Raw genomic sequence first — 15,000 nt, 5'->3', positions numbered from 1 at the left:
GAGAGAGAGAGGAGAAGGAAAGAGAGGGGGAGAGAGTGGGAAAGAGAGAGGGGAGAAACGAAGAGAGAGAGAGAGGAAAGAGGGAGATAGAAAGGTGGGGGGAGAGGAGGGAGCGATGAGAAAGAAAGAGGGGTGAGGGGGAGAGACCGGGGGGGGGGGGAGAGGTGTGAGAGAGGGAGAGAAATACAGAGACGGAGACGGGGAGAGACAGAGAGGTGGAGAGAGGGGGGATGGAGAAAGAGCGAGAGAGTGAGGGAGAGGGGAGAGAGGGAGGAAGAGAAATGGGGGAGACAAGGGGAGAGTGAGGACAGAGAGGGATGGAAAGGGAGAGAGAGGAGAGAGAGAGGGAGCAAGAAATATAGAGCGAGAGAGGGAGAGAAAAAGAGAAAGGGAGACAGAGAGGGAGAGAGAGAGAGAGAGAAGGAGAGAGAGAGAGAGAGAGAGAGAGAGAGAGAGAGAAACCAAGGACAAAACCAAGTAATCTCATTCCAAGACAAAGACAGAAAGCTAGTTGGAAAACATATAGATAGAACGAAGATGACGCCACTGAAGCATTTGTTATTGTATTTTGCCATCCGCGTTTGTGAGTGCTTCTCACTAAACTGTATCAACCAGGCTATAAAAGTTCAAGGTTACTCATAGTTGTGTGTTTGTCCGTTATACTTCCGGATGGCAATGATATGAGCTTCTTAGCCAAGCGCATACTATCTATAGGGGGATAGAAGACACAGTAAGTACCTCCCTGCCCACTTTGGGAGGTCAGGAACCCCACCTAGAGTGCGTGCCTATTGTAACATGACCTGAAAGTCTCAGACAGACAGACAGACAGACACATACAAAGGACCCCGTGATGATGGATACACTCAACTAATTACAAAGAACATCACATCTTGAAAAGTAACAGACAGATTATTTACAAGGGAAAATATCATGTCTGCATGTGAGACGTGCGATAGATGCTGTGCGCTTGGCGAAGAAACTCACATTGCCATCCAGCACACAAAACTATGTGTAACATTGAACGTTTATAGACAGAACGAAGATGACGTCATTCAGGCCTTTGTTAAAGTTTTTGTCCTTCCATGTTTATGAGTAATTCTCACTTAACTGTATTAACCAGACTATAAAAGTTCAAGGTTACACATAGTTTTGTGTGTGTTGGTCCGTTATACTTCCGGATGGCAATGTTGTGTGCATACCATCTATATATTCTGGTTAATAGTTAGTATGCACTTGTCTAAGAAGCTCACAAAATTGCCATCCTGAAGTATAACGGACCAACACATAAAACTGTGTGTAACCTCGAACGTTTATAGTCTGGTTAAACAGTTTAGTGAGAATTACTCATAAACGCGGATGGTAAAAAACAATAACAAAGACCTGAGTGCGGCCATCTTGGTTCTATTTATAGAACGGTCCTCAGAATCCCATGGACAACCAAAACATTGAACGTTTATGTCTTGGACAGAATTTACCTTGAAAAAAACACTGCCAGTTCCTGACAATCTAGAAATTGAAACGGTCAATCTTTGGTCACATCCAAGTACACGCTTCAATAGATACGCTTTGCATAGAAGGTGCCTGTAAGAGTGAGGGGAGCAGGGGGGGGGGCGGGGAGGAGTTGGTCTGTTTTGTTTGTTTTTAATGGTTTTCCGACGTTTGTAACATGTGTTACGTAGGTCATGTCAGCTCCAGTAAAAATTGAGGAAAACGGGAGAGTTAAAAGTTCTGGAATTACAAGCACCCAAGAAAAAGAAGAATTGGTTGTTTGTTTTTCTTTTTGTTTTAAGGGTTTTACGGCGCTTGCAACACATTTAGGTTATATCAGCGCCAGTAAAAAGGAAGAAAATGGATAGTAAAAAGTTCTAGAATTACAATTAAAGCACCCAAGAAAAGGTAAGACAAAAGGGAGCTGGGAACAAATAGGGATCAGATGTAGATTCCAAGAGCATACCACCAATGTACTTAGTTTGAGATCACCTATAAGTTTCATCCGGACACAAGCACAAAATCCAACAGAGAGGAATACACTCAAATGGTTACATTATACACTAAAAATAACAAATTAATATAATAATACATAACAGAGAGATGATTTACAAGGAAAAAAATATCTCTCAAAACAATAACTATGCATTTGACTGTTTTCCTCCCAGCCAAGACTCCAACCTGGGCCAGAACAAAACCAAGTAACCTCATTCCAAGACAAAGACAGAAAGCATGTTGGACAACAGATATAAGGGGATAGAAGACACAGTATGGATCTCCCTGCCCGCTATGGGGAGGAATTGGTTCAAATAGGGAACAGATGTAGATTCCAAGAGCATCCTATCAATGTGTTTAGTTGGAGATCACCGAAGAGTCTCATCCAGACACCAGCACAGGAACCCACTAATAGTAAAAGGAACACAATCAAAAGATGTGTTCAAAACAAAAGAAAATGTAATGATCATTCCATAACAGAAAGATAATTAAGTTACAAGGTAAAACTATCACCTCCCAAAATTAACATTACGTATATACTTGACTGCTACCCTCTAAGCAAGAACTCCAGCAAGGCCCAGGACAAAACTAAGTAATCCCATTGCAAGACAAAGACAGAAAGCAACTCAGAAAACAGATATAGCTTAGTGGGGGGGGGGGGGGTAAAAGACACAACAAAAGACCTCCTGCCCACCATGAGAGGAGGTCAAAAGACCCCAGTCAGGATACGTTGGTCTCTAGACATAACAGACTCGATGGGGAGGGAGGACGTACAGCCACAGAGGCAGGACCCATGACATAGTTGAAAACCAGAGAGAAGTTCCGTTTCGGAGGCTCTTGGCTTGTCCTGTCATGAAGTCGCAACTCCGTGCATCGAAGATAATGGCGACAGTGAGAGGTGAGAACAAACGGACGTGCCTAAGCTTTCATTTTGATTTTATCGATTTCTCGGTCAAACTCAATTTGGATATTTATTGTTTTAATATTTTCAGGTAGAGAATTCCATAGTCGGATGGTGCTTGGAAAAAAAACGAGTTGAGATGAGGATTAACTCGTGACTGCAGGGGCCTGGTGTGAGTTCTGTTTTCTTTTGGTTGGAATTATGGGGCTATCAATTGGAATTGGAATGGTTGTCAGTCCTTGACAGGCGTTTGACCAAGCTTGTTCAAGAGACTTTGGTGGTCTCTTTATTAAATGCCTCATTTCCCAAAACTCTATACATTTGACTGTTTCCCTCTCAGCTAAGGCATCCGTCCAAGGCCATGACAAAGCCAGGGAATCTCATTCCAAGACAAAAACATATAGCAAGGTGGAAAACAGATATAGGGTGAGAGAAGACACAGCAAAAGACCTCCCTGCCCACTATGGGAAGACAAAAGACGCCAGCCAGTGACGACAATTGCATCCAATACATTTCACCTGTGAGTCATAAAAAGATAACAGCAATAGAAAAAAGAAAAAGTCTGCGATTCGCTCAGTCAATGTTTATTTTGTGTCAAATCGTTATCCATTCTCTCAGAATTAACAAATGATACATTCAAAGCAACCCTGTCAAAATGTGTGTGTGTGGGGGGGGGGGGGGGGGGTGGGGTTCGCCTCAGGGGATTTGTAAGTTTGAATGTACTTCTGTTGTCATTGTATTTTGTTGTTGGCTGAAGAAGGGTTTTGAGCCCAAAATGTTACATTTGGTATTTTATTCTTTTGTGAAGTTGTTATGTTCATTTCTGTTTATTATTGTGCTTTTAACAACAGAGTTTCTACATATCACACACACACACACACAAACATATGTATATATATATATATATATATATATATATATATATATATATATATATATATATATATATATATATATATAATATATATATATATATATATATATTATATATATAACTTCTAATTGGTCCACCAAAGGCAAAGGAGCTACATTTCCCCTTTATGGCAAAGCTACCACAAGTGACGGTACATACAACCATTTCATATACATGTACAATCACACTTATAAAACATTGGGGATGATGATGATGACTTTGATGATAATGATGACTATGTTGATGATTATGACTATGATGATGAGGATGATAGCGTACAAAAATGTTTGTTTGAAGTATGTATGTATGTCTATCCAATAACAATGTACGCCTGTAGCCCCCCCCCCCCCCCCACACACACACACACATATACACAGACACTGACAGGGGATCTCTTCTTCACCAAGAGGAACGAACACACTCAGATGGCTACAGATCTATTATCATTAAAAAACTAACATTAAATAAGTTATCCTTCGGAGCCATGAGGCTCATGGAGTCAGAGTTTATCCTGGTTTCTATGGCGTCAAATGGATAATAGGAAATGCTTGCTATCAACGTGCACTTATTTGCAGGTCTCATAACCCAATTCATTATGGACTCATTGTTGTGATGGAAATCTCAAAATAATATTGTCCATTACAATGCTAGCTAAGCCCATAATTGCGTTTGGAAGTCAGAACTGCATATTTGTATACCTCGCTTGATCTCCTTTGCCTACCCCAAAGTACTTCTGCCAGATATAATAACAGATCCAGCAACCCAATCACTGCTGGGTGGAAAGTGGAAAGGGGATCAGAACAAAATCTCGACTGCACCTGGGATCGATCTCGGTCCCTTTGCGTGTGAAGTGGGTGTTCTAGCTACTGAGCTATTTGGACCCCCCCCCCCCCCCCCCCCCCACCCCCACCCCCCAAAAAAAAAATTAATAAAAACAAAAAAAATAAATATCAAATACGGAACGTTTCGGGTTCAAAACCCTTCTTCAGACAATAACAAATCAACAAAGTCATTTTCAGCAACGTATCAATTATTCATGTTTTTGTTTTTGTTATTGCCTCAAAGCGGGTTTTGATCCCGAAATGTTCTGTATTGGTATTTTGTTCATTATTTTTTACATTTCCTGTCCTTGTAGATTTAAAACCCCTTTATCTATTTCTATGGCAAAGACTAAAAAGATACTACATCACTATACAAGTTGACAATGACTATCAAACGAACGTGAATTGTGAGTTGTATTCAACAGTACAGTTCTTGTTGGATTCTAGCACGCTGGTGCAAGATGACAACATTTTGGATTCTCCAAAAAGCGTGCTATAATCAGGCAACTACTGTACAACCGATCATTCCTTGAGCTCTACCAGACTTGCCAGCCGACCTCAATCATTTAAAAAGATTTGTAACATTTCCACAAAATTTCTGCAAATTTTCTCATATCTTTTCGCCAATAAATCATATTTTCAACATTTGCAGCCATCCACAATTTCAAATTTAGCATTTCCTGAATTTATGAAGATATCTGTCTGGTTTTAAGATTCTCATCTCGGTGGAAACGATATTTGATGACCTTCGACTGTTCCACTTTTATCATTTTTTCCCTTTTTTTTTGTTACAAACTGTTGACTTTTTAAAATTTAGTGTAAATGTTGCTGCTCGAAGCTCGAAGAAATAAATAATAACGTGAAGTTGAATGTAAGCTTCAATTTACTGTAATTACTGTTTTTGTAATTAAATTGAAGCTAACATTCAACTTCACGTTATTATTTATTTTTAAATTTAGCATATTTTAGTTGATATTACCATAATACGTATCATAGTTTGGACTTGAAAGCGGATCTAAATATGAGAAATCAATCTGGCTGGCAAAGCCTGCACGACTAACGACAACTCACTTTTTACTTTCCTTTCATGATCATTGTCTTGTATTGTGAAACATTTTACAGGGTCATGTCAGGCCATGAGCAAAGGCCTGCAATTTGATACAGTCACAGACAGCAACATGGACAGATGAACTCTTAACAAGGTTGCAATTTCAGGAGGCAAAAATTTACTGAGCTTTTACACAAACAAATAGTCAAGACTCCTTTCTGAGTGTTGAACTCCAGTAAAAAGACATGTTATGTTCTTCATTTTTCCATTTAGCAGGTGATTGGAAAATACACTGAAGGTTTATAACAAACTGAATTCCATAAATAAATGGGAAATTGGCAACAATGTCCTGAACAGAAAACGGAAATCCTGAGGATGAGGTTTACACAGTCTACAGGCTGCATCCAATCCTTGCAGGAAAAGACTTGAGAACATTGGGAATCCTTTGTTGCTGCCTCAAGCACCTGGCATTTGGTAACCCAGAGAGGATTGAGTGAGTGAGTGAGTGACTAAACTAGGCACCGCCTGAATCTATCTCTGAGTTTGCGTCAAAGACAAATCCAAATGTCTATAAATAACTCACAATGGAATACACTATAAAGTTCCTCATTCTTTCTCACTTTTGTCATTATCATTATTACTGTCATTGTTACTATTTCCTCCGATACCAACACACCCATCTCCACTGTCACCGCCAACATCCGTACCACCACCACTATCACTGCCAACATCCTTACCACCACTGTCACCGCCAACATCCGTACCACCACCACTATCACTGCCAACATCCTTACCACCACTGTCACAGCCAACCTCCGTACCACCACCATCACCTCCACTATCACTGCCAACATCCTTACCACCACTGTCACCGCCAACATCCGTACCACCACCACCATTTCCACTATCACTGCCAACATCCTTACCACCACTATCACCACCAACATCCTTACCACCACCACCATCACCACCACTATCACCGCCTACATCCATACCACCACCACCATCTCCACTATCACCATCAACATCCTTACCACCACTACCATCATCGCCAACATCCATATCACCACTAACATCCTTACCACCACTACCATCACCATCTCCACTATCACCGCCAACATCCATATCACCATCTCCACCATCACCCACATCTCCACCACTACCACCAGTACCATCTCCACCATCACCCCCACCACTTCCATCAGCATCGCCACCACCACCAGCACCACTACTACCCCCACCAGCTGCTTCATTCCCGCCATCATCCTGTTGTGACGTCATCAACATGGCTTTGATAGCTCTGGCCCTCATTTCCAACTCCAGCAATTCCATCTGGTCCATCATGATGGAGGGAAGGACAGTCTTTTCTGTGGCATTTACACCTCCACCACCACCATCAGAATCACCACCACCACCACCATCTTTACTTTCACCACCACCATTACTAGCTCCAGCTACCGAAGCTAACAAATCACCTTCAATGTCTTTGACACTTGGAACATTTACACTTTCACCATCACGATTATTTTCAACACCCTGTACTGATTTTTCAACCACTTCCTGCGACTTCCCGACACGACCACTATCGTCGTTGTCAACCTCAGGCTCACTCAGAACTTCCTGTTTCACCCTGACCGATGGCACCACCTCTTTCCTCACCAGCTCTCCGTCCTCCGAGCCAGACGTGTACGCCTCCGGAGGATCTTCATAGCCTCCCTCTATCAAACTAGCCTTGTCTGATTCAGAACTTTTACTCCTGCTGCTACTGCTACTACTACTACTTCTGCTGCTTCGACGACTACTCCTTCTCCTCCTCCGCCTCCTTCTCCTTCTTCGCCTGTAACTACTTCCACTGCTACTTCTACTACTCCGACTACGACTTCTGCTCCTACTTCTACTTGAACTACGACTCCTGTCACTAGAATCGCTACTCCTGCGCCGACGCCTGTATTTTCTTTCACGTCCCTGCTCGGGTTCAGAATCGGGTGGTTCTTGTTTTATGACAACTTTTTCAACAGGGAGAGGGATTTGATCTACTGCTTTACTATCCCCGTTATCACCGCCATTACTAATACTTTCTGGCAACGTTTTGGAATTTTCAGTCTGATCACCTTTTCTATTGACGTTACTATTTACAACAGTTGACGTGGAATCTGCTACCAATTCTGGTCTTTCTTCATTCTCACCGACATCCATTTCCTCAGCATTACTGGAGTTAACATCACGACTATCATTAGCACCGTCACCACCACCAGCGGCCACAGCAGCAGTATCGATGTCCCCACCATTATCCTCATCAGAACTCTCAGCATCATCCTCATCATCGTCCATGTCTTCAGTTCCCGAAGATGAAATATTGGCCGATTCCTCGCCAGCTAAAATACGCTGTATACGTTTTTTGGACATCACTTCCAACTGTTCCAGACACAAATCCTTCAGCTCATCCAACGGCATACTCTTCAACAATTCAGGCAGAGCCCGCTGTAAACTGGCGCCTCGTACAGCACGGAACATTTCGTCCATCATGGCCGTACGGTCTTTCAGGTAAAAACCGATGGGATGAAGTTCCTTTTTCAAATCCAAATCAGAATCTTCGTCTTCAGGGAGGATGACCTTGTTGCTCTTCGCTGCAGCTGTTTTCTTTATCTTCTTCTTGCGTTTTTTGCCATCTGTAGCGGAATCGCCCTGGGTGGAATCGGCGACCATCTTAGCTGCACTCATAGTGATGGCAGGATGTTGGGATCTGAGGAGACCATTTTGAAAGAAATCAATTTTGAAAAATTTGTTGACTGATATGATATACCTAAAATTGTAATGATGTAGCCTTTGTGATTATCATTGTAATAATTTGTAAGTAATTGGGTGGTCTACTAGTATTGAAGACAGCTTGAGACACAGGGTAGGTCAAAGATTCAAATCATGCTGTGGGCAATGCCGAGTTGGGTCCTTGGAAAAGGCATTCTTTCACCATACTAAGTAGTCAAATAAATACCAGGTCATTACAACATTGTCCTTATAGAAAAGATAATATCATTGTGCCTTACCAGCAGTATGTCTAGTTTTCCATGCTTAGTGTAGCTGTTGGCTTGAGACTTCTTGTAAAATTAATTAAGCACATTATGTGGATACCTCTATTTAAAAATTCATATTTTGGGAGTGGGGGAGGGACTGTTTATATTTACTTTTACACTACTATTCGCTCCTCCTGTCACAGTCAATTACAAATATTTAGTCGGTTTATTATCAGCTAGTGTTTTACTTCAAAAATAAAGAGAAATTTTAAAAATAAATAGATATATAAATAAATTTCCCTTTATTCATCCCATAGGGTACATTTGTCTCTAGGGTCTATTCCAGGGGAAGACTGGAATAACCCAGGCATCAGCCACAGTGCAGCGCAGCAAATTGAGCTAGAATGCGGTAATTCGATCAAGGCCACACAGCGAAGAGGCAGGTGATCCAACTCAGTACCTTTTGGGTCGAAGCAAAGACCGTACCGGTGATGTTATTCATATCTATTTTGCATTTCGACATATAATGACGAATTCCTTGGGACAGTGACAAATAGTTGGATACAATGGATGCGAAGCAATTCCGATTCAATAGCTAAGGGGGACAATGATGAAAACACTTTATGCAGTTTATATAATACCAGTTGCTTCCCTTGGTCATCATTTGCAATCTATATACATAGAGGTCCTACAATTTCAGGAGAAAAAATATTCCAGATTTTTCTAGACCAATAAACTTTACGATAGAAGGAAAGACAGAGACGCCAACTTTAAATTTGACCCATAAGAATTACAGACACAGCTCAGAGGAATTTCAAAGTCAAAACAGGAAATTCTGCATATAAATTCCAATCTATTGAGGACAATATGATATATCAACACAATGTCAGGTAACTTCCCAAATCTCCAAAACATATCGTTATCATGTAATGTTATAATACTTGGAACTAAATAAATTTACTGTTATTATACTTTTATTTATCTTTTATGTTATTATTATTGTCATTATCATTATCATCAACATCATCATTATTTAATTATTATTATTATTATTGTTATTATTATTAGTTATTATTATTACTATTATTATTGTTATTGTTGTTATTCTTCTTCTTCTTCTTCTTCTTCTTCTTCTTCTTCTTCTTCTTCTTCTTCTTCTTCTTCTTCTTCTTCTTCTTCTTCTTCTTATTATTATTATTATTATTATTATTATTATTATTACTACTATTACTATTACTATTCTTCTTCTTCTTCTTCTTCTTCTTCTTCTTATTATTATTATTATTATTATTATTATTATTATTATTATTATTATTATTATTTATTATTATTATTATTACTATTATTATTATTATTATTATTCTTATTATTATTATTATCATTATTATTAATATCATTATTATTATCATTATTATTAAATATTTCTTTTAATATTGATTAATTAACTAAGTAAAAGGGATTTTTCAGGGTCATGCAAATTACAAGATAAAATAATTGAATTTCTACAACAGCTCAATCAATCTGTAAAAAATAAAATAAATAAAAAAGAGTACATAAACAATTACTCAGTTTATGTCTGAGTTATATTATTTTCATTATGATTATTAGAAACAAAATGCTTTGTTCATCGTTGTGAAAATGTTGCTGCTTGAAGCTCTCAGGAAAGAAAGACAATAAGTAATGAAATGTAAGCTTCAATTTATTACACAAAGACAGATCCTGTGGATGTTTCGGGTTTCCCCTTTACGGACAAAAGAGTGAATGAACACTACGGACGTTCGTCCTTAGTGTTTCATTCATTGTGTTTTGTTTTGTTGATAAAGGGGAAACCCGAAACATTCACAGTAAGTCTTCGTTTAATAAATTGAAGCTTACATTTCAATATTAATCATTAATTTTTTCTTCATCCTAGAGAAATCCATTCTAGACTGAAGGAAAGACTTCGAAATTTTAGAGAAATGAAGTTTTAATTTTATGTCGACTCAACTTCAGCTAGCTAGAGGGGTGACCAGGAAAGGGCATTCACTCTGAACTGTATTGAACTCATTTTGTTCGTCCATGTCTGAATCAGATTAATTTTCCAATGGAGTCGTATTCCTATTCTATACGAATCCTAAAAGATTGCCATCAATAAAATAAAATTAAAAATACTGAACTGCTACTTTAAAACGGTTGAAATTTGAAGATTTATCCAAAATAACATTGTTAACTTGACAATTGCTGCTGGATTGCATCCCAGTGAAATGATTTGGTATCGAATCGTTTAAAAGCTAATAGGCTCTAAAAACCTTCAAATACTCTGTGTGTAACTTTTATATAAAGACACAATTTACAAATTATATAAACAGCATTTAATGTCAATGAATTCATAATATTGAGAAGTAAATATCCAATACATAAATAGGTGTCATATTCAATGTTCGTAGTATAATTACCTCTACTTACATTCATTTGGCATGTCGAGAGTTTCAAATAATTGATATACAAAGTACAATAATACCCAATATCATGTTACATTATTCGTCAAAATCAAATATTATTTATCAATGGCATTCTTAAAATATTAATTGAATTACAATTTTTTGTCTCAAACCTTCAGTGATGATAATGGCAATTTGTCAAAAAGGAGGAAAATGTTTCGGTCCATCGGTCAAACTCAAATAAAATGAAAAGATAAAATATATAGTTTTGTATATTATTATTATTACTACTGCTAGTGCACATCCATTCTTAATAGTAGAGATATAAAATATACTTTAGCGTATGTTAAGTTTTAATGAATTGTCTTTTTCTTAAAACGATTTTAAAGACATACATTATACTTATACTTAGGAGATTTAAAAGTAACTTTTGGTCAAGTATTTGTGTGATATCTTTGTTACTTGTAGCCCTGTGGTTATGGATCTTACAAATAAGACTCGAGTATCTTTAATAAATTAAAATTGAAAAGCAGTAAAAGTAAAACCAAAGGTAAAAAGAGTTAAAAACTAAGTTGAGCACTCCTTATAATTGTAATAATATGATCTCTCTCTAACCAGATGGCGTTTATAGTAAACATGAAGATTGGTAGAAAAATGGTTGAGAGATATAATATATCATATGGATAAAGGAGAGGTCGAAAGAGAGAAACAGAAAAAGCGAGAGGGAGATAGAAAAGCAGAAAGAAAGAGTGAAAAAGAAAGAGGAAGAGAGAGAGAGAGAGAGAGAGAGAGAGAGAGAGAGAGAGAGAGAGAGAGAGAGAGAGATAGGAATGGTTCAATTGATGAGGTTTTTTTAATAAGGAGGGGGGGGGGGGGGGTTATAGTTATAATAAACCATCAGCTACTGGAGGCGGGCCGACCATTCCGTGAAATAATTAGTAATATTCTAGTAATAGAGCCGGCCAATTTTAATCGGCAGGTAACAACAGAATTACTTGTTTCATAATATAACTATCTATCAAGATAGATTTTTTAAAACATTTGTTCAAACATCCGTAGTCGTAGTCTCTTTGACTTTGTAAACAAAAACAAGACGACGACAGGGACCTCGCTGCTGTACTTGACTAACCTCTCTTACTCAACTCTTGGTATGTAGCCTGTGGGCCCCAAGCCCAATGAATGAAGGAATGAGAATGCCATTGCCATTAATTGCTAATGACAATGGGTTTACCCATCGAGAACTTCATGAGGTACGTAATCAGGATCACAGCCCAGATCACAAAACCACAGTCTTTACTAACCTCGGGGATATCCCCAAATTCAATCTCTGAATGAGGAATGAATCCGTTCAGTTGTGACAGTGTCGTGAAGTGACCAGAAGGCTGTCATTATTCCCAGACGCCTGTCTGGGGATAATAAAAATTCGTTATCCCCAGACAGGTGTCTGGGGATAACCAATTTTTGTTATCCCCAGACACCTGTCTGAGGATACTATCCCCAGACGCATTTAGCAAGTGGGCAGAAACATTTTATGCAAAATGCCAAACTAGGCGTGAAAAATACCAAATATTCTGGAAAAAATACTAGTGGTTGTGTCCCAAAACAGTTAATATATCAAGTGATATTTAACACAAGATGAAAGTAAATAGTGATCAAATGTCAAATCCAGCTCTTTAAAAAAAAATATTTTAAAGCAAATGGATCAATGAAATTTCTTTTGTTACTTTGATCTGAAAACGTCAAACTGGCAATTCGACTTTTTATTTTCAACCAGGAAGAAAGTTGTTAATCATCAAATCTGTTCATAGTCCACCAACCATTTAAATTTTCATTACCAACCTACCTGTTAACTTTATTGATCATCTCTTGTTTCTATAATTTGCTCATTCTGGCCACAATTTTGGGGACGACGGGAATAATTTTTATGTCGCGGACGAATTCCTAGGCCATGGTGTTGTCCGCCCCAAAACCCAAAACCCACACCTGTTATTTTCCTGTCTGCTTCGCACAAGACAATACAATTTAGTATCACACGTCCACAAAACTAGATCCAACAACATATTTTTATTCGAATCAGAGATGAAAATAACTACCAAAACAAGGAAGCAAAAATGGTGGAAATATGTTTAGCTCATATATGAATTTAAAATATTCCGATAGCGGTATGGATAGGCAGCTCAGTGGGTAAGGCCACCTTTCATTTTACTCCTTTTAGCTGCACAGATTCGACCCAGACGCGACCGCCCCCCCCCCCCCCCCACTCATTTTTTTTTTTTTCCCTTTTCTTTCTTTCTTCCAATTGATTTTCATTGTTTTCACTTTTGTTCCGAGTTCCGAGCAAGAGGTTTTTTTTAATCAGTTGAATTTTTTATTTCTCCGATAATATTATTTCATTATTTAATTTGCTCTAGATCTATTATTGTTTTTTTTTGTTTTGGTCAATGATAATAATAATAATAATAATAATAATAATAATAATAATAATAATAATAATAATAATAATAATAATAATAATAATAATAATAATAATAATAATAATAATAATAATAATAATAATAATAATTGTAATATTTGTTATTATTATTACTATTACCATCATAATCATTATTATATTATTATCAATAATAGTATTATTTTTATTATTAATACTCTTATTATCATACTATTATTATTACTATTTATTATTATTATTATTATTATTATTATTATTATTATTATTTATTTTATTATTATTATTATTATTATAATAATAATAATAATATAATAATAATAATTATTATTATTATTATTATTATTATTATTATTATTATTATTATTATTATTATTATTATTATTATTATTATTATTATTATTATTATTATTATTATTATTGTTAACACTATTCCCTGCTCCGAGGGAAATCTCTCTTTTTCTTTTTTTTTTTTATATTTTGACCTAAACCTTAGAGTTTTTTGTTTGCTAAACCTTTATGTAAATGTTCCGTTTCAGAGCATGAATTTCTTAAATTGTTTTTATTCTTAAGACAATTATTGTTTTTACTATCTGACCATTTGGTCGCTCTCTGAATATTTCTGTTTGTTTGCTTTTTAATTATTTATTCTTTTTAGACACTATATGAGATCGGAGTGGGGGCGAATATATTTGCTAGAAATTAGAAAAAAAAAACAAAGAGAGAGAGAGAGAGAGAGAGAGAGAGAGAGAGAGAGAGAGAGAGAGAGAGAGAGAGAGAGAGAGAGTTTAATAATAAAAAAAAAGAGGTGGGGGGAGGATGGATGGGACATTTATCCCTTTCAACGTTCTGTAAAAAGAAGACGGAATTTAAAAAAAAAATAAATAAAAAAAAAGTGACGTTAACAGGATTCGACCCCACAACGTCGATTATGGTCAAACTTCCAGGGCAGACGACTAAACCATTCGGCCATGACACCCACTTCGAAGTTGACGCATATTGTGTATATGTAGGAACAACTGATTTTAATGTTGGTTAATTTTATGTTTTTATAGATATTTTATTAACTTTCCTTATTTCTATGTGCATCTGGAAACTTTCCATATTCTGGAATGTGGATAATTGTTTAAAAGAGCGGAGTTTCAAATATGCGTCTGGGGATAATAAAAATTTGTTATCCCCAGACAGGTGTCTGGGGATAACAAATTTTTATTATCCCCAGACAGGTGTCTGGGGATAATCACAGCGGTGACCAGAAACAGTGCAGTGGCAGTGACTAATAAGCCTTTCTACTTCTTGGCTCAGGCAGTTTTGGCCCAGGAGATGGCCAGGGGCAGAAGTAGAGGCGGGGACAGGGGTCTCCTCCAGACCCTTTAATTGATTTCACAATTCCACTCAGTTGACTCAGGTCAATACTTGTAATTATTAATTATTATGGATAAAAACTGAAACTG

The 15,000-nt window shown here is 37.3% G+C and overlaps 1 protein-coding gene across 3 annotated transcripts in view; it reads right to left on the bottom strand.

Annotated features, from left to right (window-relative positions):
• Positions 1-5,827: 5,827 nt before the first annotated feature.
• LOC144958490 (uncharacterized) overlaps positions 5,828-15,000 on the bottom strand; it is a 9,200-nt gene continuing 27 nt past the window's right edge. The window contains exons 1-3 of one of the 3 annotated variants that reach the window (XM_078890477.1): positions 14,805-15,000; positions 12,399-12,477; positions 5,828-8,409 (exon numbers count right to left, since the gene is read on the bottom strand). The exon at positions 14,805-15,000 is cut by the window's right edge and continues 27 nt beyond it. In XM_078890477.1, coding sequence (XP_078746603.1) covers positions 6,273-8,387 — 2,115 coding nt within the window. In that variant the 5' untranslated portion in view covers positions 8,388-8,409; positions 12,399-12,477; positions 14,805-15,000 and the 3' untranslated portion in view covers positions 5,828-6,272. Of the gene's footprint in view, positions 8,410-12,226; positions 13,302-14,804 lie in introns of those variants that run through there. The other 2 variants (XM_078890478.1, XM_078890475.1) reach the window with 2 other exon arrangements.

Source organism: Berghia stephanieae, chromosome 13, assembly GCF_034508935.2.
Source record: "Berghia stephanieae isolate SIO BIC M18660-M18661 chromosome 13, UCSD_Bste_1.3, whole genome shotgun sequence".
Lineage (NCBI taxonomy): Eukaryota > Metazoa > Mollusca > Gastropoda > Nudibranchia > Aeolidiidae > Berghia > Berghia stephanieae.
This window is presented reverse-complemented; position numbering and strand designations above follow the sequence as displayed.